Source organism: Mytilus galloprovincialis, chromosome 8, assembly GCF_965363235.1.
Source record: "Mytilus galloprovincialis chromosome 8, xbMytGall1.hap1.1, whole genome shotgun sequence".
In the NCBI taxonomy this organism is placed as follows: Eukaryota; Metazoa; Mollusca; class Bivalvia; order Mytilida; family Mytilidae; genus Mytilus; species Mytilus galloprovincialis.
The window spans coordinates 8,111,278-8,138,025 of record NC_134845.1 but is presented as its reverse complement, the minus strand read 5'-3'; the positions used below and the strand labels follow the sequence as shown (position 1 = coordinate 8,138,025).

At 33.3% G+C, this 26,748-nt stretch overlaps 1 protein-coding gene across 1 annotated transcript; it reads left to right on the top strand.

Annotated features, from left to right (window-relative positions):
* Window positions 1-279: 279 nt before the first annotated feature.
* On the top strand, window positions 280-4,637 carry LOC143084984 (uncharacterized). Its single transcript, XM_076261100.1, has 4 exons — window positions 280-802; window positions 1,724-2,828; window positions 3,239-3,298; window positions 3,554-4,637. The coding sequence occupies exons 1-4, from the start codon at window positions 683-685 to the stop codon at window positions 3,736-3,738; spliced, it is 1,470 nt and encodes a 489-aa protein (XP_076117215.1). The 5' UTR covers window positions 280-682; the 3' UTR covers window positions 3,739-4,637.
* Window positions 4,638-26,748: the final 22,111 nt, after the last annotated feature.

Below are 26,748 nucleotides of genomic sequence, written 5' to 3'. Positions count from 1 at the left end.
GTGGTAAAATTGGCATTAAAAACAACACGTATTTTCAAAATGTACTGCGATACTTAATTATGCGTTATTTTTTTGGAACAAGGACGTTGATCAAAGAGTGATAATTTTGGACTTAAAAACATGTTTGTTGAAATTGAATAATATAAAACAATAAAAAAAAAAGTTCGAGAAGCTATTTACTTGTTTATTTGAACTTTGTACCATTTGTATACGTCACGATTGTGACGTACTAAACATGGTTGTGTATTTAGTCATTGCGCACTCGTGTAAAAAATCATAAAATAAAAGCTTTCAAATAGTCGTGATTGTGATCAAATTAAACAGTAGTGTTCTTCAGTTATATAGTTGTTAGTTTCGATATTTTAATTTAATTTGTACTAAAAGACACGGCAATATTTGCAGTTTATAACTTGATTTGGAATTTTGCCATTTAACAAACAACGTCCAAGGTCAAGATTCCTTATAAGGAAGAACTCCGCCTTACTACTTTTTGATTGGTTGAGTAAATGTGATAATACTTGAATCAGACTATTGATCCCTTCATTCATAAAACTGCGAAGGAATACGTAACAGTGATATATTCTGAGGATTTATTCCAACATTTTAAAATACAATACATTATACAGTGATTTTATTTGATTTAGATATATTGGAAAATATTTACAATTTTGGTGTTACTCCGATGGCTACAGTGGACTTAGATTTGACAGGTCAACAAGAATTTTTTGATGATCAGATCGTACCAGACCAAGACGACTGTTTCTTACCGCCAAGCGATATAGTCCCACCACCTCAATTTAATGTAAGTTAAAGTCTTTTATTTATTTGTGAATTTAATTATTTATTTTTTTAATTTTTTTTCTAATCACACATATTCAACGATCAGTTGTACGTATGTTATTTGCTTAGCTATGGACTTTAGTTGTGAATAAAGCAACGCAGAAGGGAAATATAGATTTATATGCTTACAGTGAACAGGCTAGTGACATGAATATGTGTTAATATTTAGCGACATGTTTGACTTAAGTTGGTAACTTTAAGTCGCAATTTCCTCTTATGATGACCGATATTTACAGTACATGTGACAGGTCACACCATTACACTGTAAATTTTATCATTAATAAACCGTAAAGATAAAATACCTTTCGTGAAATAAATTGCTTTAAGCAGTCATATGATAACGATATGGAATACACATATTTGAAATACCAAGCAACGCTTGGTTAACCAAGAAAAGGATCAATACTAGTTATTCTGAAATAATACCTCGTATAATATGTTTAGTATCATATTACTGTTTACAGCTTATTAACAAATTTCTATATAATTTTACACATGACAAATTACGCACCGAACTAATTTCCATTGACAATTTATTGTGACCTTACCATTCATAACTTGTTTTTACACTAGATTCATTCATAAATTCGTCGCGGTAGTCTGCGCGTAGGCGTACAACTATGTATTGATTAACTTCAACCGAGAAACGAGTTTCATCAGATTTTATCTCGTAAGATAGCTGAAATCTATAATCTCACATTGGAAAAACCGTCTTTTAAACCATTACAAAGTGTATATTGCCTGAACAATATCACGTGGATTTTTATTTCTTATTGATTTTTAACGTATACTTGCGTACATGAATAAATAAACCATAGATTTTTAAACCAATGAATAAACGTATCAATATCTTTTCTGTAATAGTATTTTTAAATCCTTTTAGGCAAAAGATCTGGATAACTTTTTTGCATCCTTAGACGGCTATTCAGACAAGAAGCCTCGCCGGGAGAGCTCGTCACTTGTGGACGAGTTCTTTCAGGATGACAAGAATGCTCCCGAACTGCTCACCGCAAAACAACGCATGAACATGCTGTATGCAAACAGAGATATGTCTTACATGAAGACAAGTATTCTTCAAGGGAAATCTCATGAGAGACGAGAAAGTTCTTCGTTAATCGACGATTACTTCGGCCAATCACCACTGAAAAAGACCAAATTAAACAACGTACACGATGGTACTCTAGGTAGTAAACCAGAAGGTAGTTATTTTGACATGACTGCGACAGTGATGGGAGGAAACGGAATAATGTCTCAGTTTCCGACTCTTTCTGAACATTGTTTACAGGACCAATCTAAGAAAACAGTTGATTCTCTATGGGAGGATATAAGAGACAGTATTGACATTGAAAATTATTCCGAATCTGACAGCGGCAGCGAGTGTGATTTACAACGGGTTAAAATTGAACAGCCAGACCCATCGTACAAATCTTCATGCCAGTTTGAAAACGCAAGAAGTTCAAGTTTTGAAAATTTGACTATTAAGCCAGAACCGATAACGTCAAGTTGTGCTATTGACAGGTCCATGAATAGCCCTGTAAATTCTAGACCAAACAGTCTTCAAGTTTCTCGTCAGCAAAACGTTGTGATGACTTCGCCCGTATCTGGCGTTCAGTATGTTCCACAAGCCAGCTTAAATAAAAGTTTGACAACAGCTAAATCCTATACTCCAACTCAGACCCCACCACACTGTGTTCCAGTGTTTCTACCGCCAACTCCTCCAAACTCGCAGCCAGGCAGTCCTAGTCAAGAACAGTCTCTCAGAAGAACACCACCACCGCCGTATCCAGGATTCGTTAGGCCACAGTCTCGTACACCTATGACATCAATGCCATTAGCCTTTACCCCCATTCCACTCTCAGTATCAACAAGAGACGAAGACAAGCCCCGTAAATATCAACAGACACACCCTGGGTGTTCTACTATCAAATACAACAGAAAAAACAACCCAGAGTTAGAGAAAAGAAGAATCCATTTCTGTGAATTCCCAGGTAAATTTTATTTACATGAAATTAAAAGTTTGAATTACATTTTATTTACTAGAGGAGAAAAGAGTGTTTTTGTCATTTACTAGTATCGTATATCAATAAAGAAAACATCATATGACGATTAGATAGCCTAGGTGAATAACACCAGATTTTATATTTGTCTAAAAGATCAATAACATCGACACACACGGTGTTGGGAACCTTTATGTTTGTATATCAAATTAAATAGTACATTTGACAGGAGAAAACTGCCCTCAGGTTTCAATTGAAATAGAAAATTATTGCTTTTGTTTAATATTTTGTAAAAGCTTATATATTGACAAGTTAGGTAAGTGTTATAATTTAAAACATTGTAAATAGTTTATTTCCGGCAACCAAACAAATGTTTTATTTTTTAATCATTACTTTTTCAGGATGTAGAAAAGCTTACACGAAGAGTTCTCATTTAAAGGCGCATCAAAGAATTCATACAGGTAAATATACAGTTTGGTGAATAAATGGAGTTATTAGTGTATGCATGCACATATCACATGATCAAATCATTTTAAAAAAATCTTCATAAAAAGTTCATTTGCACCATTAAGATGAAAATACTGATTATTTTGACAGTTCATATTCAGTGCCTTATACATGTATTCTTTACTATGGAGTTAATCTAAATTTTTGGCTACCTAAAACCCTACATGTACTTAACTAGAGTCTAATGGTTTGTTATTTTATGTTTTCAGGAGAGAAGCCTTATACTTGCCATTTTCCAAGCTGTCAGTGGAGATTTGCTCGGTCAGATGAGTTAACTAGACACATACGAAAACATACAGGTGCTAAACCCTTCAAGTGTAAGGTCTGCGATAGATGTTTTGCCAGATCTGACCACTTGGCTCTTCATATGAAGAGACATGAACCAAAGAAGTGAACCCACCCAGGTTGGCTTTGTCGACATCTTTTTGGTGAAACTAGAGCGAATTAGTTTGCGACTAGCATCTTAACACTGCTCATACTCATTTGACAACAGACTTGTTTGAAAGCCGTCAGTTTGTCGAACTTCTGCATGCTACTTTTGGTGCAAAGGTTGAGAAAGAGGAAAGGACTATCATTTTTAGTCAGACGTTTTACCGTGAAACGTCATTCCATTGGCCAGTATTTGAACAGCGAACGATTCTGGAGTGTGAACTCATTTGTTAGTAGTCCTCATAGGACGTTTAGTCAAGACATTTTTAAAGACTCGTTTCAAGTTAGGGTCTATGTTAGAAAGTTGACTTGATTTAATATTTTATTTGTTGTTGATCTCATGTGATATTGTTATTGTTACAGCTGCTCTATAGTATTTCACTTTTTAAAATATGTAGTATTTTTTTTTTTCGCAAGTCTGACATTTTGTCAATTTTGACTGCCTGCACTGGTGCCAAGTTGAAATAATGAAGATCATCATATCATGTTTACTTAAGAAATCCAAATAAACATTTTGACACAAACGATTTTTAATGTCAGACAATTCATGTCAATTCCATTTCATATCGCGCTTTCATATCATACGGGTCCTTTTGGACATGAGGTTACTTTACATTACCAGTTCCGGTTTGAAAGCGAGACTATAGTGTGTGAATGAGTGCCCGGATCGAATGAAAGAATGGGAAGTGAGAAGGTTGGGTTTGAGAAAAATATGGAACAGTATGGAAGTAGTTTTTGTTGTGATCTATCTTTTTATGTAATGCTCAATCTATAAGGATAGATTTTATTTTCTATTTTTTGTACATGTTTATTATAAATGTGTTACCGTAAAGTTAAAAAGCGGAAATAAATATAATATTGTGATTATTTTTCATCTTTTTTTACTGCATACACACAGGAACATGGCCTATACTGTTCCCAGATACACATAAAAGAAAATCAATACATTCACAAACTGATGTTAATGTCGCTATTGCGATCACATCGAAGACTTATTTTTGATTTTAAAAGCTTTGGCTTTTAACGGACAGAAAAGGGTACATCATGACAATATGATCGCAAGAAAATCTGAGAATACAAACAATAAGATAGCAGCCTCAAAAATCTAACTTAAGGCAGCAACCATTTGATTTTCTGGGGGGAGCTATGGTTTTTTTTTCTGGACAAATTTTTTTTTTCGCCTGCGGCGAAAAACAATATTTTTTTCACGACAAGTCGAAAACAATTTTTTTCTTTCAATTTTAGCATTACATATAGTGGCAGCTGAGGGTGAAACAAACAATTTTTTTTTCTCGGAATCAAAAACAAATTATTTTTTTCTCCAAAAACTGGAAACAAACTTTTTTTTCAAAAAAAAACCATAGCCCCCCCCAGAAAATCAAATGGTTGCTGCCTAATGGACGTCTACATGCCACTGTGTTGTATATGACGATTGGTATCTTCATCTTGACGTACTGCCTTTTCATCTGGCTCAATATACACTAGTTTTGTAATGACATGGTAGATACATCGTAACATGCAATAAGTCAAACAAACTTCAGAACATAAAAATCCAAAACAAATGTGTTATTTACTCAAGTAACGAGATCAATTAACTAAACTTGGTGTGTAGACAATATGTTAACTTTAAAATAAGATCACTCAGACTAGAAATAAATAAGGAATAAAATCAGACGATATCAAAATAAGACCAAGTGAACAATTTGCAAAATTATCAAGATATAACTAAAGAAAATCAGTGTACTGACAATACAGATCATTCCTCAATAAAGTTTTTACCAACGACTGCCGCCAAAATAATAAAAAGAATGAAGAAAAGTATATCATATACAAATTGAGGGAGAATGCTTATTTGCTCAAAGTATTTAAGAGAAGAGGATTTTATCTAAAACGCATTGAAAACATCTCGCAAAAATGTGCTTCCGTCCTCTTCGAACAAATACCAACAAAACTGATTAAGAAACATTAATAAAACAAAGTACTTTGCTCGTGTTATATTCTTAACAAAGAGAAGGGGATTATTTTCTCTGAATTAAATTCACACTTACACCACTTTCATCGAAAAAAGCTCTTGAATCTTTACTAGAAACTACACAGTTGGACAGCTCAGCTTTCTATGAGAGGTACATGTAGCTATACACGTTATATTTATATTGATATCAAGTTTTGAGAATTGTTGATAAAAATATTTTCAAGGACATTCTTATAAAAAACTAAATTTTATAGGAAGTAAATCTATGCATTCGCGTTTTCAGATACAAATTAACTATTTTGGTCATGATCTTGTACAAAAATATACGTCCTTGATTTCGTTAGAATGGATATGATTTTTTTTTGTCGCAATTCATTTAGATACAGACTAAGCGTTCACATTCTACAAGGTTTTATTTAAATTTGTGGTGAGAGACCAGTGGCGGATCCGGCGGGGTTGAAACCCCCCTTATTTTTGGACGATCAATACATTTGAATGGGTACATGTGGTCGAACCCCCCCACCCCCTTTATCCTGGGTTAGGACCCCCCCCCCCTTTTAAAATGGTTGGATCCGCCCCTGGAGACATTCAAACTCCATCAGGTTTCATCAAAGTTTGCATTATGTTATCGTGGGTGAAAAGAATTAATGGGTATAAGAGGCAGTAAACGAATTGAGGGGTATTGGAGACAGTAAACTGGACTGTGGTGATTGTCACAGACCCAATGGATGTCATTGACTTAGTCTTATTACAATAAATTTATATCTGTGTTGAAATCTAAGAATAAAATCATTGTGTTGACGTTAAGTTGATTTTGATATATAAAGTTATCAATTATATGTTATTTATTCGTATGTATATAATAAATAGTCTTAGGACCTTCACATCAAATTCCAGTTATAAATAACTGCACATACATTCACTTTATTAAACCAATAATCATCTTTCTGCTTTAACAAAGCACGACTTATCGTCTAAAAATATAGTGTTATTAAAGCCAAATAACGTTGTTTTTTTTTTCTTTTCAAACAGTGGCTATCGATAAGATCAAACTGTTTATTTAAATAGGTAAAGGTACTTATAATTTTACCAATACCTTTGAAAAGATCAAGTTTGAACAAATACAATACAAAACAAACAGAGACAACGTGTCGCCAACAATTAATGATAAGATTTTCTTACACGTTTATAGTATGTATACCATTTCAGAATATGTAACGAGTTTAGTTTCCCTTCCAAATGATTGACATTTGTTATAACTTTTGCTCAAGAAAACGCAACCATATATAATTTGTTTACATAATTATACAGTGGTGATTAATAGTTTCGAAGAAATGCTACATAAAGACTTCTGATAAGAGAGCAGACAACATTTGCTACATTGAAGAGGTTGAAAAAAATAGTAATGTATGAAGTTTTCATAAATAGAAAATAAATACGAAATACGAAATATTTTATTTAAGAACACGTAATGAACATAAGGCAATAATAGCATTGATACAACAATAGAATAACATTTAAACAATCTCACTAAAATTTATGAATAAACAAGTATTATATTAAAATATTAAAGATATAAAAAGCAAAGTTGACGAAAGAATCATAATTAAATATAGTGCTAACTGTATAAGTAATGATGTGGAAACAAAAATGGTTAAAATTTTCTTTGTTTTGCATACAAAAGTTAAAGATATAGAGCTGGTATTATCAGATCACATGATCTGAAGGTTTAACGAAGGTAAACTAATTTTTACACTTGGGGAAAACCAGGTATGTCACTGACCGAGAAATATTTCCATTCACACTAAAAACTAAATAAACCCTTTAAAGCGGAACTACAAAGTTAGCAGACGTGAACATTTGATTTAAAACAATGGTTGTAGAGGACAGCATCAATCATGCTTGCTTAAATTTCAATACACATAACTAACAACTATCATCCCGGGAAACTGTTTAAAACACTGCTTGAAAGACAACTGGGGTATAGGAATAGAGATTGGGGGACACGGGGTGTTTTTTTTCATCCATTCCCACTATTTTACTTTATTTTTACCCCCTAAATCCCACATTCCAAAAGCTTGTCACCACCGCTTAGTTCGTCTCACACAGAAGCACTGGCTATATTTCGTGTTAGCTGGTCCTCTCGTTCGATGTGTTGTTCATTTCCATAAAAAATCTTGTGACAAAATTGTTAATTAATAAATATGACTTTTGTACATGAAACTTGCTTATTCGTGATTCATAAGTATTTTGACGTGAAAAAATTAAAAATCTCTCATAAAATGGTTACAATTATAATATAAAAAGTTGAGTGTTTCTTTTGATACAAAACTTTTCACTCGGCATGATATAGCAGCGATGATAAACCATGTATTATTATCTCTCTGTGCACTGAATGCACTGTGCTTCGCATTCCAGTATTACGAAATATAATTATTTTGACTCAGAAAAAAACATCGCTTGTTGCAGAGAAATCCATCAGTCGTTCTTCCCGCCCACACACGTATCCTATCATGTTATTCTGATATACCTAACTACTGAACAAACAAATACTTCGACATGATAGGGTTGTAATATGGCCGAAATCTTGTGAAATCTTTATTAATAAATCTTTAAACGACCTTCGATATTGTTCAGTAGGAGGCGTAAACTCCACTTCCGTTTCGTGGGAATTAGTGAATTCATTCATAAAATTTTACTATAATTTACTACACAAGTGCGATCAAAATACTTTAAATGCATATTAACAATGTAAATATTTTATTCTTGAGTATTGTTTTCTCTTCCTGTCCCATTTCTTTGATTGAAAGAAATAAGTTTTGGTAAACCGTGTTTGTTCAAAAATACTTCCGAAACTGGAAATTCCTATAATATTGAGCATCTGGTTCAAACTTCCGCCTGTACTTTTATTTTACACGATTTAAAGTACTTCACTGAATATTATACAGTTCATTTATTTTGACGAATTCTTCAGTTGCTCATAGATACCCGAACACCTGTCCAACAATAAGGATATTTATTATTCCAATCGAGGACTAAACATGACAACAGACTCATTCTGTATCAACATCGTGAAAATAGATATAAGAAGATGCTGTATGAGTGCCAATGAGACAACTCTCCACCCTAGTCACAATTTGTAAATGTAAACCATTATACTAGGTTAAGGTACGGTCTTCAACGCGGAGCCTTGACTCACTCCGAACAGCAAGCTATAAAGGGCCCCAAAAATACTAGTGTAAAACCATGATTCAAACGGGAAAACCAAGTCTTCCGTGTTCAAAAAGGAGCAGATGAATGAAATAAATGATTTTGATTCTTTAAATGAGTTGATTGTTAACCATTACATTCAATTACATTCAATAGATGAAAAGCCGTTTTGTTTGTTAGCTAATTTGTTTGAAGACAATATGAAAAACTATGATACTATAGTATCTCACCGGAATGACAAATCTGAAAACCAATCCAAAGAGAACACAATAAAGAAAGAACAAATATGACGTGTATCAACCAATAATAAAAACCTGAATTACAAGCTCCATGCGCGTAAATAGAACGTAGTGGAAACATATTTTGTGAGCACCTTACACCCTACCCTCCCCATATATATATAATCGGGGAAAATGTCGAAACAGCTCAACATAAAAAAACCTGTATAACGATCAGTTTGAAAGACCGACTTATCCGATAGGTACGAAGCAAATAAGAAAAAAAAACTTAACAAAAATACAAAAATAATGAAGTGATCTAGAAAAATAAGACAATGTAGTGAAAGACAATGAAACAAGTCCCTAAAAGAGACCAAATGACAAAATTTAACAACTACAGGCCACCTTATCGCCTTCACCAAAGAGTAAAACATATACTGCATAGTCATCTATATCAAAGGACCCGAAATCACAAATGCAACAGTTCAAACGAGAAAACTAACAGCCTAATTCATGTACAAAACAATAAACAAACAAAAATATTACGAATACAAAGAAACCATAGACAACCACCTGACTTGGGACAGACACAAACGGCATGTTAAACTAATTTGAAGACGCAAACACTTTCCATACCTTGGACAGTGGCGTAACAGTTCAACATATATTAAGAGCAAATTATAATCTATTAAAATCAATTGAAAGAGGCCTAACTTATCATGAGATGGGTACATCTAACAAACACATGAGTGGACGTGGAAGGGAACTTATACATCCCACAACAAAAAGACAATAAGTACAGATCTGAGAGTATATACTCGTGGTTACTGACAGCTATTTCAAAGCCAATATTAACAACTTATAAAAAAAATCATGCATGCAAAGACAGTTATGTGTGATTTTAAAAATTTAAAATTATAACTATTGTTAACGCGGTTGATAATTTTGGTTCCATGTACTAATACAAAAAAGGTAAGAACATACTTGTTGTACATTGCCCACAGTTATAAAACATGTTAATTATGAAATACCTGTAATTATTTCTACATGGTGGCCATAATTAAATCATTTTGTGGTAAAAAAAAATCCATATCTTTGGGTAAGAAAGTCATATAAAAAGACCAATGTTGTCAGTAGAGTAATTATTTGTCAATTAATGTCATTTTCCTGTCATCAATACTAACACGAGGACCCATTAACTAACGTAACCGTCCAAAACAACTGAAAACCGACAAGACTCCATGTCAAATAGTGTACGTTTGATTTATATGTCGGGATCTCTTGTCCGGGTCATTTTGTACATTTAAAAATGTGTACTAACAGCAGACATGACGAAATCATCAGACGATATGAAATTCTAAGAATTTTATTTTCAATTTGTATGCATATAGAAGTAGCAATTAATCACATAAGAAAACAGATTGCAGATTTTCTTTAAAAAAAAACCTAACGAAATAGTAACGACATTCTTCACACTTAAAATTCGGCGCTTTAGATTTTTTATCGGATAAAGTATTTTTCGGCATTGATGGTAACGAATTACGTACGAATGACTTTTATCGAATACTTCGAAAATGTTTAACAGATCAGAATCAAAATGAAGCTCACAAGCTGTTCTCTGTACATACAATTACTGTTCAGAAAAATAAAATAAATCCATACTTTTTTTCAAATGTAACAAAGAATTTCAAAACCATTCCTTCTTTAAAAACCACGAAATTCATACGAAAATAATGTCACAGTGAGAGAAAATGGCCTATAGGAAAACTGCAATCAATTCATTGTTGGTCTAAATGTTGGTCTATTATGACGCCACTGCATTTGATGTCAGTGATTTGGTTCTATACAAGTACTTTGATGAGATGTTATTTCTACACATGGTTTTTTTTCTGCTGTTCCACGTTTTTTTTTTTTGAAAGACCTTGCAAACCCTTAAAATTGTGGAGCGCAATAAAATAATGTAAAGACTCGTTTGTTAGAATAGTTTGTTTGGATATAGCTTCTAAATGATCAATGCTATAAACTCGATAATCAGAATGAAGTCGCTGAACAAACAAACAGTTTACGATTTTTACATATATAAATATGTATCATTCATCTTGGTATGTTTGGATTAAAATATTACTTAAGTCTGATCGATTTTCTCTATAAAGCAAGATGTTACCACAAAAAGTCATAAACCTATTTACTTTCCATGAGACAGATTGAATCAGAAAAAAATAATAATCACTCAATCTTAAGTAAGCCACATCAAACAGATTTGAGTGTTAATGACAGACAAATATTAAGTGGTGAAACAAGAACGGATGTAGATATATGTCCATACTACAGTTGTATGATTCAGAGGATGCATTTATTGATGAAAATAAGTCAAATCATACAGTATTGATATAATATATACTAATTATCGTGATCCCTCTCTTGCAAATCTTTGCTAATCTGGTTGGAGTTTTTTTTGTGGATGTTTCGTGAAATATGTTTATGTGCTTCAAATCTTGAATGAAAACGAACAATCCAAGACGTTTATGAGATGTATCTAGTTGTTACTTTATATGTCCAAAATAACACTATAAATCAATTTACCACAATGTTGTAAAAATAAATTAGTTTAAGATATACCTGTATAAAATTATCTTGAATATTTTTCAAAAGTCTTTAAGATGACAGAATAAGATTTTTATTAAACATGCAAAGACAGAAGGCGAACTAGACCATAGGGAGATTCCAACTCACGAGTAAAAAATAACTGACAATGTCGATCATGGCTAAGTTACTCATATTAAATAGGTCTGCCTTGGGGAAAGTATAGTCGGACCCAGTTGTTATTTGAGTGTGGCTCATGTCAGGATTACAACGGTGTTTTAATTTGTGTAAAATGAGCTCTGTATTTATACTAGACTAAAGATTCGCCTTGATGGCTTTGTTACTTGAAGATGATGCTTTCTTTCAATTAATCAAGGTTGTCAAATCAAACCCGAAGATAACGCAATTGTTCCATTGATATAAGTTTGGAAAAGGGTGCATATATAAGAGGTGAGATTTGCTTCATGTTGATTTCTCACTGTGACATTTTCATTGTTCTAGTTAAATAGATCATCTTGTCAATGAATACTTGACAGCCAAAGCAACATGCATTTGACGGACAAATATCGAACAAACAAAATGACTGTATGATTAGCAAGATGCCCATCGAAGATGCGTAAGAAAGACCTGATATATTGGAATAGACATGCTATTCTAAATTGGATTGCAGATTAGCAACTGCCGACATACTACATATACTTTTACTGAATCATAATAATAGATTGAACGTAGCTTACAAGAACGGGTCAAATGATTCATTCATGTAACTGCTGCGACGTACTTAACCAATCTCATTAGGCTATCGATTTTATTTAGCTTCATTCATATATATATATATATATATATGTATATATTAGCTATTTATATTCTAACGCATGATGGTCTGATCGATCTGTCCATGAAACTCAATTGGTTTTATAACATGTTTTTACTTTAACATTGGTGAAATGGGGAGCCGGGGAAATGAAGCGACGATTCGACTTTCAGATGAACGACAGGAAGCGCCCACAGACTTACACATGCAGGAATGTTTAGTTGGAAACATAAGTTCATCTGTATTTTCTACTTTGCCGAGAGCCTATGATCTAATATCTCTTTTTCAGACTGACCGGAAATGGTTTCCCAATGTTACATCTTCATTTTTTATGCATACTTTCAATGGTAATCCTATAATTATGACATTCATGATAAAAATACTAATTTAGAAATTACTGTCTAAATAATTAATGTTCTATATGATAGCAATTACCATGAATGCACTGTTGACATAGACAACTAATTATATTTGTGTTTTCATGGAATATTGCTTTAATATACGTGACAGATGAAGCATTCTAGATTTTTGTTTACAGTTTTACTACTGCCACTGCGAAGGTAAAGTAAGCACCCACGCTGGTCACGTGAATAATTTAAAAAAGGGGGTGGGTGAATTTCTCCGAAAAAAAGTATCCGGTGAGATTTTGTTAATGACAGTAATATGCATGGACCATTCATGTTTTTAGGATTAAGTTTATGTCGAACTTCATTTGTTTCCATCTTTTATAGAAGTCAAGAACAAAAAAAAAGCTGTTTTTTAACAATCAAAACTAATTTTATTTCTATTTATTTTTATTTTGTTTTTTACTTCCAATCTTAGATAGTTATTGAGCACAATCTTAGTTTTTATTACTTAAAGATTTGTACAATATCTTATACATCGACTATATCTAGACAGGAGTATATACATCAACCATATATGTGAAACTCCCTTTCTCGGACTTTATTCCATTCGACCTATATATTTCATGATCTAGTCCACTGTCCCAATTTTTACCCTTCCAATGACCCCTGTACTATAAGATCATCAATTTTAGATCCCTCTGTAGTACACTTCATAAACTAGTATAGTTTGAACCTGAATTGATATACCACCCGTCTTACGAGACAATTTTTTTGTTCTTCCTTTAGAGGTTTCTTGAAAAAGGTTTCACTGTACTTCCATTTAGGTACATATATATGTACTTTTGAAGATACAATATGTATAGGTTGTATATGTTAGTAAGAGGAAATCCACTTAAAGATGACCTACTGTCAGTGGGAACGACCTGGTTAACATTTAACAGTAGGTTATGTGGTTATACATATACCATCAAAACTTACCAAATTTGGTGTTTTATAAACTTTTATTTTGGTGAGGGAGAACTTTTTCTCAACAGTATAGACAAAGTCACGACTTAATATATTAGATCTACATGATGATAAAATCCTGTAGCTCGTTTTCTAGCATTGCACGTCACCTTTATTATTGTTTTTCAGATTATTTAAAATTTTACCTGTTTTGGGTAACTTTAACAAATTGTGTCTTGGATGGAGAGTTGTCTCATTGGGACTTATACCACATTTGCTTATATTTACTGAGCTCTGCTGACGAGTCTTATGTATACACGTCACAAACGTCTGCGTACTAACTTATACACCTGGTACACATCGGATTCAATGCAGCTTCATTGTGTTGAGCAACAACCTTACTCAACCTTACTCGAAAAACTTTAAAATCTTTAAAAAAAACAAAGAAGATTTTTTGATGTGAGGCTGTTGCACTACTGTCTTATCTATTAAGACTGATGTCAAAATGGGACAATTTTGCTGTTAGCCCAACAGTTCAAAAATTCATTGAGTTTGATAACCTTAAGCAAAATGCAAGGAAAGCTTCGTGTACGACCATCTCTGAAACGTCATCATATCAGTATACTTTATATTGCCAACAATTATTTCGCCCTTTACTTACATTAAAACATGGTCTTTCCACAATTTTTTTGTAAGAATATATAATTTAAGTCTCCAAATGTGATTGCATGAGATGTATTTTTATTTTAAGACAACCTTTCTAAGCGTTAATACGTACGTGTCCTCCCGATACTTGTACAGAACTATAGTTTGAAGTGGTTCTTTCCGATCTTTCACTTCTGATTAGGTTCTTAAACGTATTGTACAAATGATCCAATCAAATATGAAATTCTATCTAGTCATGATTAATAATAACAGAATACAAGATTTCATTTTGAAAGATAAATTGTGTGTTTCAATTGTACGTTTTTGCTAGAGTAACCTTATCAATTTCATGTTATATGACAGGGCCGTAACTAGCCTCTTCTAATAGTGAGGCAAACTATATTCGCCGAGCGGAGAGAGGCGAACAAATTTTGACGCGGGGTTTGGGGCCGCTGAAGGCCCCCAGAAGCTCTGAGAAAAATTTCAAACAATCGTGCATTCTGAAAGTTTCCCGGACTCTTTCTGACATTAAAACGCAATTAATTGATTGCTATTTTCCGACAATAATCTGGTCTCAAAGCAAGAACATAGATTCATTGTGATTTAAGACTTTTAGGTTTTATGGAAAACATTAAAAGACCGATATGTAGGATAAAGCAAAAATCGTAATTCTCATAATCATTAATACAGGATCTGTCTGTCTGTGTTTGTCTTAATTGTAATTGTGCTTAGACTATGGTTATTTTTTTATGACTAGATTTAAATATAGTGGCAGATTGTACTTTAAGTACTAGTACTGTGTCAGTCGACACTAGGGACCATCTTGACCCTGTTTTACGATATTATTGATTCTTTTATTGTTGAAGACCCTCCAGTCTTTTAGAATTTTTTCTTTGCATTGACTCTGTGCTTTTAGGTTTCGTGCACATTTACTCCATATTCCTTTATTTTCTGTTAGAGGGTCTGAACATGACTTAATGCAAGTTAAACCCTTCAATGGAGAAGGTCAAATGGCAACACATTATTATTTTTTTTCAAATTATTTGAATCCGGGAAATTGGTGACCTTACTTTAATAATTTTAACCATGTCAGCTTTCTAGTTTTATCTACCCCCATAAAAGCCAGTTTTGTATTCTTTGATATCAAGTTCAATTCTCCATGCAGAAGCGACCATTTTTTTCTGTGTCTTGGATCATCGTATATTCTTAACATATTTTTTCGCACAATATCTGGACATCCGGTGGGCATGCAACATTGCAAAACCGCACGTTTACAAATGAAAATCATCACTCAGACTATAGTCATAAAGTAGGACAATAAACGAACAAAAGACAAACCCGGGACAGTCGCATAGAAGTACAAACAATAGACCATCAACTCTGAAAACTAAAAGTAAAATAGAAACATGGATCACGAAAAACATGCAGGGGCGACACCAGAGAGTGAAGAGAACTTGCTTCTTGCTAGACACTTTCCGTGAAAACAATTTGATAGTAAGACAATCTTTTGTTTAAGTTTGAAATTTCTAACATGAGGCATTTGCCTCATTTGCCTCAATGTAGTTATGGCCCTGTATGACCACATGGCTGTATCTACATATTTTTTTCCGTATCGAAATTGACATGACTATGCTGATTACTGTATCCACATACCTTGTTAAACTACTATGACTATCGACATTGTTTTATATTCTGATATGATTGTATCGATATTTTTTTCTCTGTGCTGATATGACCGTGTCGACATTGTTTTCTCTGTGCTGATATGACCGTGTCGACATTGTTTTCTCTGTGCTGATATGAACGTGTCGACATTGTGTTCTCTGTGCTGATATGACCGTGTCGACATTGTTTTCTCTGTGCTGATATGACCGGGTCGGTAGTTTTTTGATTTTCTTATTACTGTTTCCACATTGTTTTCTCTACAAATGTGAAGATGCGAACAAAATTTGTCAAAATCGTTATGTGAACAATCTTATATTGTTCGCAAGAAATAAACAAATACCTTTTTTCAGAAACAACACTAATGTACCTGGCTTTTAATAGTTGTTTATGACGTATTTCTCTAATCTTTCATCTATACTTTCTGCTAATTTTGTCGGGTTCGTTTGATATCGGGTTTGCATTAAAGGGAAACTTCGCAAAAAAATCAAAAATTGATATTATGTCCATTCTGTATAAAAATGCTCAAATTTATAGATATTAAAGTTTTATTCCGCTAAATAAGAGATCACCATCGATTTTAAATTTTGAGTATCAGTTCTCTGCTCTCCGCCATCTTGTCACCTTCTCCGATGAAAAATCCCGATATGTCTATAAACCACAAAGGAACAAAACTACAGTAAACGATGTAGTCGTAATTGCGTGTCGATATCTTGTCAATCGTACGGTTGTTTTATCTGACTGAATAACTTGATACGGAAAATGGTCTTATATTTTTAAATAACCATATAGTCTGTTATTTTTAAACTGATAATATTGTAATTAGTTAAAAAGTCAAAGTTCAAATCATAAATAAGTGTTCCGTGGAAATTGTTTTCGAAAATCTAATTCGTTCATAATTCTTTCAAGTAATAAACTTTATTTAAATAAATTCGGATCTTCCCTCATCTGATCACCAGCATGGCTAAAGGTATTACTCCCAAAGGTATTGGAAGGGGTGTAAGGTGACACGTCCAGGTATTCAATCGATTTCCTGTCCGGCTGGCTTGCAAGTTCATGCATCGTTTCACTTCTGTAGGTATTGATCAGTGTACACGACCGTTACTTATAACTTTCCATTTTGAACTATCAGGTGCATGTATAATATACATTTTTGTCTTGCGTGTCCGAAAGTGATATTTATACTAGTCATTACTGAACTCATACGCTTGTTTATAAATAACATTTCTGGTGTAAAGAATATTATCTATAAAAAAAAATTAATACAAAAAAAAAATTTGAAGAAATACAAATCTATTTACATATTTTTCCAAGGGTTAATTTGGGAAAATGTAATATATACTCATTGTCAATAGTTTAGGACAGATTGGAACATACCAGAATTATTGATTTAAAAAAATGTGCGCACTTGTCGACGATTCGTGTATACATACGCCTGGGTAAAAAGTTACGGAACTATAGTCAGTAGCGCAATTTAAAATATGTATACATGTATACATTGAACATAAGAAAGAAACATACATTTTGTGTAAATTGTGGTAAAAGTTTTGTAAATTATTATAGACTAGTCCACGTATGCCAACAGTATGTAATCAACAAATTCGATAGACTATTGTATACCAAAAGAAGAAGAAGAAAAAAAGAAACAATTTGATTTAAATACAGGTCAATTTATAACTTGCTTTGGTTCATCGAAGTTAAGAACATAGTAAACCCACAGATTTATATATCAATTAGATTGTTCTCGAATAAAGGACGAAATTTGTCATCATCACAATTGTTCCAACATTCATGTAAAATATATGCAACTGGACGTACACTAATAATCCCCAAGGGATGTGAATATTTTCTAGGAAAACTATTGAGTATCAATTTCGGGATTTATTTTCTTTCTTGATATTCAATGACAGCAATTTAAAGAATAAACTGCTTGTCGGATATTTGTCCGCTTTAGGGGTATTCTTGCAAGTTGAACAGACTTATAATAACATTCAAAAATAGGGAATGATAACATTAAATTCGTTGTCTTTTAATTTTAAACATCGTTGGTCAAATAGTTATTTAAGTATATATATACGTTGGGAGACGACGATTATTATAGTAGTCTCAGATTTTAATAAGGACGTTCCCGATTATGAATAAATTTGGTTGACGTTTTTCACACTTGAAAAGAATATCTATTCGTAATTTTTCGATTCCATTCCAATACAACTGAAGTATTTTTTCTTTATTCGTACATATTATATTCCGCTTCGGTAGAGTTATCTTCAGATAGTTTCATATATTAATTAATACATGGCTTTCAAAAGTCTAAATGTAAGTGTTCTCGTACATTTTTTCGCCCAATAAAGACAAATAAAAATGATTTAGTAAGCTATTTGTAATTTCTAAGTCCCCCTTTTTTATGAGACATAAATCAAGGACAAGACTTGTATATCAAAATTCTATTATGACGTAAATTTACCGTTATTCGTCTCTGTTTTTGCATTTGTGACGATAGAAAAACTGAAACTCAAAGCGATATTGCATGATGACGTCAGTTTGCAATTTAAAAAGGAAGATAAACTTTGCCTACATATTATCCAAAAATCATTTGAACATCATCCTTGATTTTTAAAAACTATGGGAATTGTTTTGCTCGTCCCTTTCCCAAATAAATGATAAATGGTCGGTGCCTTTCAGACCTTTTGTAGTAGACAATATTTTAAATTTTATTCGATATATTTTTAAACATCAATGATACATAAAGGGGAAATACCTCTTAAAAATGGCCTACTTATCGTGGGAATGACATGGTTAAATGAAAGTTTTGATTGGCTAATGTATGGGTAAGTTATCAGTTCTGACTCAATGTAAGTTGCTGATGACAAACCAGTTTCCTCTTTTGAATGTACATGTACTTGAACTTTAAACTGTCCGTGTAACTTTTTAGATACAGTTTAACTACTAAAGTAGTACGTGAGCTTCTCCTTTTCCTATTGCAACATACATTTGACGCCATACTGATGGACACTTTTTCTCTGACGTAAAGAAGAAATTGAGTCCAGCCTAAATTATAGTTAATTCAATGCTCCAAGCATTCTCCTTTGCAGCAATCTACCACTATTGTATATATATGTAATTTTGCATGGTTTTCTGACTGATCAGCATTGTTTCGGTATACAAATATATGCAGCTTCACGAAAAAGAGATTTCAACCTCAGCATTGAAGACATTGATAACCGTGATATGTATTCTTTAACTGTCGAGAGCATTCGCTTTCTAGAGAGGGATTTCTGATATACTGAATCTAAAAATATATATATGATTTATATTGTTGCTCCACTAGCATTGGTCTATAGCATAAACCATATTTTTAAATAAATCCCGATTATTTGCATAAAATGTTGCCAAATTGCAACCACTTGTCACTTAAACTCTGCTGACAACGACCATGTACGAACACAACTCCATTCGTCCTTTATTAATCAACATAACAGACTAAACTCGTCCACACTGACACAAGTGTTATCTATTCTGATAATAACAAAGACAGTTTTAGCATACATATCGTTATATGCAAGATGACTACAACTTGTTTTAGATTGCCACTTTTATCCTCAGCTACTTTAGCCACAATCCAATATATTAATATGCTAAATGTCATTTTTATGAGTTTGATAATAGACCAATCCGAAATTAGGTCAAACGACAGACATTTTCACTTATGAAGTTAAACTTTTACGTTTCCAAAATAAAGTCGTTCTTTTACGAATTCGAAGGACTATAGACCGCAAAATTATTCGGGTTAAGTTTCAGAGTAAGTCTGTAATGAATAGTAAGAACCGACAATTATATTAAAGATATATACTTAAGTTCGCGTGTTCGTATATATATTAGCTCATTTGAGCATAACGAAATCGGAGATTTATATATGTATAAGTTTTCAGTTTGGGATGTCTCGATCCCTCTAACCATGTCTCGATCCCTCTAACCATGTCTCGATCCCTCTAACCATGTCTCGATCCTCTAACCATGTCTCGCTCCTCCGTCTCTATAGTTCAATTGATATATCGCTTTAGTTTGCGTGGTGATTTTCTATCACTGATTGTTTTGATTGTATTCGGTTTCTTGTTCCAATTCTATTTCACTAGAATGTGAAATGATATCTTAAAGAATTTGGTAACTCTGTTAAACACACTTAATGACTTAAATTAGTAAATACTTGAGGTCCAATACACAAAAAGCATAACAATAATTATGTACTCATGCAATTAAATATAATAAATCAAGGTGTAATTAACGCCAAAGTATAAACATAAAAAAATGTTGTTATTTATCAGTTGTGATTATTGTCATAATACGGAGGAATTTTACGCACACAGAAAACCACAGTTATTGCTTAAACCAAAAATCGGCAGAACTGACCAAACAAGCGTATGACGTACATAGCAGTATGTGTACACTATTTCATCACTACCGCTTTGTGGTGACAAACATGCTTCATGTCTTCAAAGTACACTCGGAAACCAAACAAGTATATACCATTACTATTTCCTGGTAGTACGTGACCGATTTTATATCGTTGTTGACATCACCAGTATTTAAAAATATTGTTTTTTTTTAGTTCAGATGAACTCAAAATAAATCCTTATCGCATTTAAGTAAATTTTCTACCTTCATATTAAATCTATAAGTGTCATATTGTAATCTCAGATTATAATATATACTGTATACTATTTCCAAATTTCTTAAAATTATGTTTTCTTCGGGATATCAACAAAATTTCCATAAAGCAAGTCCCTGCAAATAAGATAAGATACTGTTTTGATTATATTTTTTTTACTTATGTCGAACATTGCATGTAAAAAAGAGATTTCAGTTTAATAATGCTATCAACCTTATCCAACCCTGCAGATTTGTTGGCCTAAGAAGAATTATTTTTTAAATTGTTTTTTGCTCTTTTATGCTTTTTGTCCTACATGTTTTTGTACACAAGACATTCCAAACGTATAATCTCCATTTTAGTGTTCTTCATAAAACTGAGTTATTCTATAAACATGTGTCATACAAACGACTTCAAAATTTGGTCTCCGTAGTGCCCAGTCTTCTTTGAGCTTATTCAGTAAAACAATGTGGTACGAACTGATAGAAGTTGACCGTTTGGTCTCTGGGGCGTTCTTCATGCCCGCTATTCTCTAAACATGTGTCATACACCCGACTTCCACAACGTTTTGTCTCCGGTTCTTTCTTTATGAAAATTATTCAGAAAACACATTGTCATACGAACGGCTACCCACACGTTTATTCTATTAAATTATTCTATTTAACACATTACAGCGAACGATTTCCCAAACGTTTGGTCTGAAGCGTTTTTCGTGAAAATTTTCTATGAACACATTACAGTGAACGGTTTTCTAAACGGTTTAGTCTTCGGGGCGTCCTTTATACACGTGACATCCTTATCGTTTCGTTCTTAGCAAAAGCTATATTATAAACACATGTCATAAGCAATGAAGGCTATATACCGGTACTAACGTTTAAATGTTATTTATTTCGACCAAAAACGATAATTTATCACCATCAAAATGTTTATTATAACTCATGTAAAGCGTAAATCCTTGAACCTCGTACTTTAAGTTTCCTTCAGCAGCATATTTACCATTAAATAGGTCATTCCAGTACTGGATACACCGGAGGCTGGTTTGTTCTCGCATTGTCCTCAGCTTAACTTTGTGTTTTTCTTACATCATCACTTATTAATATTTACAATTAAAATGATTAATCTCACCGGACCATACTTTACCAATACAGAACAGCTTAGAAATATCCAATTATATGGTATCTTAAGCAAGCACAACAATAGAATTATACAGCTACAAGCTACACATGCTGGGAACCCTTATGTACCTGTCAGATTAACACAAATTTGAATTGTAATTAAGTATATAATGTAACTGAAACCTACATTGAACACGTTTGGGTGTTTTGTTATCGTGTGCTGAAGAGGTTTCCCACAAAGTTTTTACCTTTGTAAAGGAAAAAGAAATCATTTTGTTTCCCACGTAGTTACTGTGCTGTGAATTAGTTTGTGTTGAATTTCCTGTCGATAAATATTGTATACACAAGTACAAGTATTATAATTTTCATTTTGTGATTGATGAACAAGCTTCGAATGATGGCGACCTTCTTATATATTGATTCCGGAGTATTTGTGTTCATATATAGATACAATGGTTTCCAGTCTTGTTACTCTCCGTTTGCTGTCAGCTTACGCGCTCATTATTGAAGACCGGTAGATCTTACGCTTTGTTTTTCCTCCAAATATACATATTTATTCCCACGCGATATTGTTCAGTATAATACAGTATAAGTAACTTATTCATTAAACATATTTGAAATAAAGGCCAAAAACTTCAGTGCATCATGAATATGTAACTATATAAAAAACAAAATTAATTACCCCCAAAAAACAACAGTACAATGAACTATTTAAAGAGTTTTGCATGCTCAACTGTATCTTAAGTACAAATTAATAAACATCACGTGGTTTGTTCAATGAGTACCACATCTACCCTTTACTATATTATATTTTCCCCTTTATTCCTGTCTAAAGGTGTTTGCAAATTGTGATAAAAATAAAAACTCATCATTAAAGTAACTTTCATGTACTTTGTTAATGTATGTTATATGTTTAGGCCTTTAAAGATTGTAAATAAATATGTATAACATGTTTTCATTAGAAAAAAATGACGTATGAATCTCCTTGACTTGTTTATTGATTTGAAATCAATTATGATTACTTTAGGTACACTGTCCGATTTCCTGACGAAGCGAACTTGTTTACTTCTATAAATCATGATTCACGGTGTACTGAGTCAGTCCATAGTTCTGCATCTGTTATTTCATGGCACTGTAAGTGTGTTTATAGAATTTATAGATCTCACAATAATCATAATGTTTGATAGGTTATATAATTGGGAATGATTGCGTTCAGTTCATTGAGGGCTAAATCTTGTCAATAAGGGCAGAAGTTGAAAATGTATAGTACATAAAATGAGAGAGAAATTTGGAAACAGAGTAAAACTATAATAGAAAAGGAAGGAGAAGAAAAAGATGCTTTATTTCCATCATATCTTTATATATACTTTCAAATGAATTGGTTAGAGCTGTTTTAATCAAAGTTATTTTAATTTTTGCCGAGTAATGACCGAAGTCAATTGACGACATTATATTAATTTCTTGATATATAAAGTTTTTCGAAAGTCAAATGATAAATTGTCATATGTCATGTTTTACTTTACCTACTTGAATTATAATTGTCCATAGTCCGGCTTCCGACAAAATTGTATAGTCAATTGCCTTATAGAATATGCGATTTCTACTTGGGAGCATTTTTTTTTTAATTTCATTTTAACGAACTTATTAAAAAATGATAAATGACACTTTTATATTTAACTTAAGCGAAATTAAGATAAATTATGTTAATAATCTTTGTTGTAATTTGTTTATCCCAGGTCATGATAGAGGACAGATAAAAGTACATAAAATATGGCCAGAGGTAGATTTAGGGGGGGCAAGGAGCCGGGCCCCTCTTTTGAGAAACAAAATTGGTTGATTATATAGGGAATCACTGAAGCGTGACGGGAGTTGGGCCCTCTTATGCAGCCAGAGGGCCCCAACTTATGAATATTTTTTAGATCCGCCACAGTGATGTCTTGCTTTATCATGATCAATATATCTATAATTGCTCAATGATATTTGTCTTTAATTGTATTGCATAAAAATAAAATGTTTAGACATCTGTATAAGTGTGTTGTAATTATTAATGTATGTCATGAATATGAACCCGTCTACTGTCTTAATAAACAATTTACCTATACAACATGACACAAACAGGTAGAAATAGAACAACAAATATGGAAATTATATATCTAAATTTAGCACAATAACAATTCCGAGAATTGTTTATAAATTCTTTGAATACGAAAAAAATTTGAGTGTCTGACATTTAAAATGATGGCTTACATGTTTGTGACGTACATTCGCGGTTTAGTATGAAAGCTAAATTACCCACAAAGGAATTAGTCCATAGTAAAAAAATACAGATTTACTGTGTGTCGTGATAAGTAAGCATGTCCCAAACAAGACGTATATCTAATTGTATTTATTCAATCTCCCAACAAAAATATAATTTCAAATGACGAAATATATTCAGTGTGACAAAATAAATACGGTCTTGGTGTTGCTGTTGCCTGCGTGTGTGCACTATGTAGTTGGTTATCGCCTATACATTTGTATCACCCTGTTTTGTATATGCACTATGGAGTTGGTTATTGCCTATACACTTGTATCAACCTGTTTTGTGTAAGCACTATGGAGTTGGTTATCGCCTATACACTTGCATCACCCTGTTTTGTGTATGCACTATGGAGTTGGTTATCGCCTATACACTTGCATCGCCCTGTTTTGTGTATGCACTATGGAGTTGGTTATCGCCTATACACTTGTATCACCCTGTTTTGTGTATACACTATGGAGTTGATTATCGCCTATACACTTGTATCTACCAAGTGTGTATGCACTATGGAGTTGGTTATCGCCTATACACTTGTATCACCCTGTTTTTCTGAATACACTATGGAGTTGACCATCGCCTAAATACTGGTATCACTCTGTTTTGTGTATGCAGTATGGAGTTGGTTATCGCCTTAACACTATTATCACCCTGTTTTGTGTTTGCACAATGAAGTTGGTTATCGCCTATAAACTTGTATCACCCTGTTTTGTGTATGCACTATGGAGTTGGTCATCGCCTATACACTTGTATCACCATGTTTTTCTGTATACACTATGGAGTTGGCCATCGCCTAAATACTGGTATCACTCTGTTTTGTGTTTGTACACAATTGAGTTGGTCATCGCCTATACACATATACTACTCTGTTTTGTGTATGCACTATGGAGTTGGTTATTGCCTATACACTTGTATCAACCTGTTTTGTGTATGCACTATGGAGTTGGTTATTGCCTATACACTTGCATCACCCTGTTTTGTGTATGCACTATGGAGTTGGTTATCGCCTATACACTTGCATCGCCCTGTTTTGTGTATGCACTATGGAGTTGGTTATCGCCTATACACTTGCATCACCCTGTTTTGTGTATACACTATGGAGTTGATTATCGCCTATACACTTGTATCTACCAAGTGTGTATGCACTATGGAGTTGGTTATCGCCTATACACTTGTATCACCCTGTTTTTCTGTATACACTATGGAGTTGACCATCGCCTAAATACTGGTATCACTCTGTTTTGTGTATGCAGTATGGAGTTGGTTATCGCCTTAACACTATTATCACCCTGTTTTGTGTTTGCACAATGAAGTTGGTTATCGCCTATAAATTTGTATCACCCTGTTTTGTGTATGCACTATGGAGTTGGTCATCGCCTATACACTTGTATCACCATGTTTTTCTGTATACACTATGGAGTTGGCCATCGCCTAAATACTGGTATCACTCTGTTTTGTGTTTGTACACAATTGAGTTGGTCATCGCCTATACACTTATACTACTCTGTTTTGTGTATGCACTATAGAGTTGGTTATTGCCTATACACTTGTATCAACCTGTTTTGTGTATGCACTATGGAGTTGGTTGTTGCCTATACACTTGCATCACCCTGTTTTGTGTATGCACTATGGAGTTGGTTATCGCCTATACACTTGCATCGCCCTGTTTTGTGTATGCACTATGGAGTTGGTTATCGCCTATACACTTGCATCACCCTGTTTTGTGTATACACTATGGAGTTGATTATCGCCTATACACTTGTATCTACCAAGTGTGTATGCACTATGGAGTTGGTTATCGCCTATACACTTGTATCACCCTGTTTTTCTGTATACACTATGGAGTTGGCCATCGCCTAAATACTGGTATCACTCTGTTTTGTGTATGCAGTATGGAGTTGGTTATCGCCTTAACACTATTACCACCCTGTTTTGTGTTTGCACAATGAAGTTGGTTATCGCCTATAAACTTGTATCACCCTGTTTTGTGTATGCACTATGGAGTTGGTCATCGCCTATACACTTGTATCACCATGTTTTTCTGTATACACCATGGAGTTGGCCATCGCCTTAATACTGGTATCACTCTGTTTTTTGTTTGTACACAACTGAGTTCGTCATCGCCTATACACTTATATTACTCTTGTTTTGTGTATGCACTATATAGTTGGTCATCGCCTATACACTTGTCACGTATCATCCTGCTGCGTGTATGCACTATGGAGTAAGTTATTGCCTATACACTGGTATCACCCTGTTTTGTGTATACACTATGGATATAAAAAAAGAAGATGTGGTATGATTGCCAATGAGACAATTGTCCACAAGAGACCAAAATGACACAAACATTAACAACTATAGGTCACCGCACGGCCTTCAACAATGATCAAAGCCCATACCACATAGTCAGCTATAAAAGGCCCCGATATGACAATGTAAAATAATTCAAACGAGAAAACTAACGGTCTTATTTATATAAAAGAATGAACGAAAAACAAATATGTCACACATAAACAAACGACA

What these genes read in the sequence shown, in the direction of transcription:
- LOC143084984 (XM_076261100.1), top strand. Translation starts at nt 683, where the DNA reads ATGGCTACAGTGGACTTAGATTTGACAGGTCAACAAGAATTTTTTGAT. An exon ending in TCCCACCACCTCAATTTAAT is followed by an intron (nt 803 to 1,723) that starts GTAAGTTAAAGT and finishes AAATCCTTTTAG; the next exon opens with GCAAAAGATCTGGATAACTT. An exon ending in GCATCAAAGAATTCATACAG is followed by an intron (nt 3,299 to 3,553) that starts GTAAATATACAG and finishes TTATGTTTTCAG; the next exon opens with GAGAGAAGCCTTATACTTGC.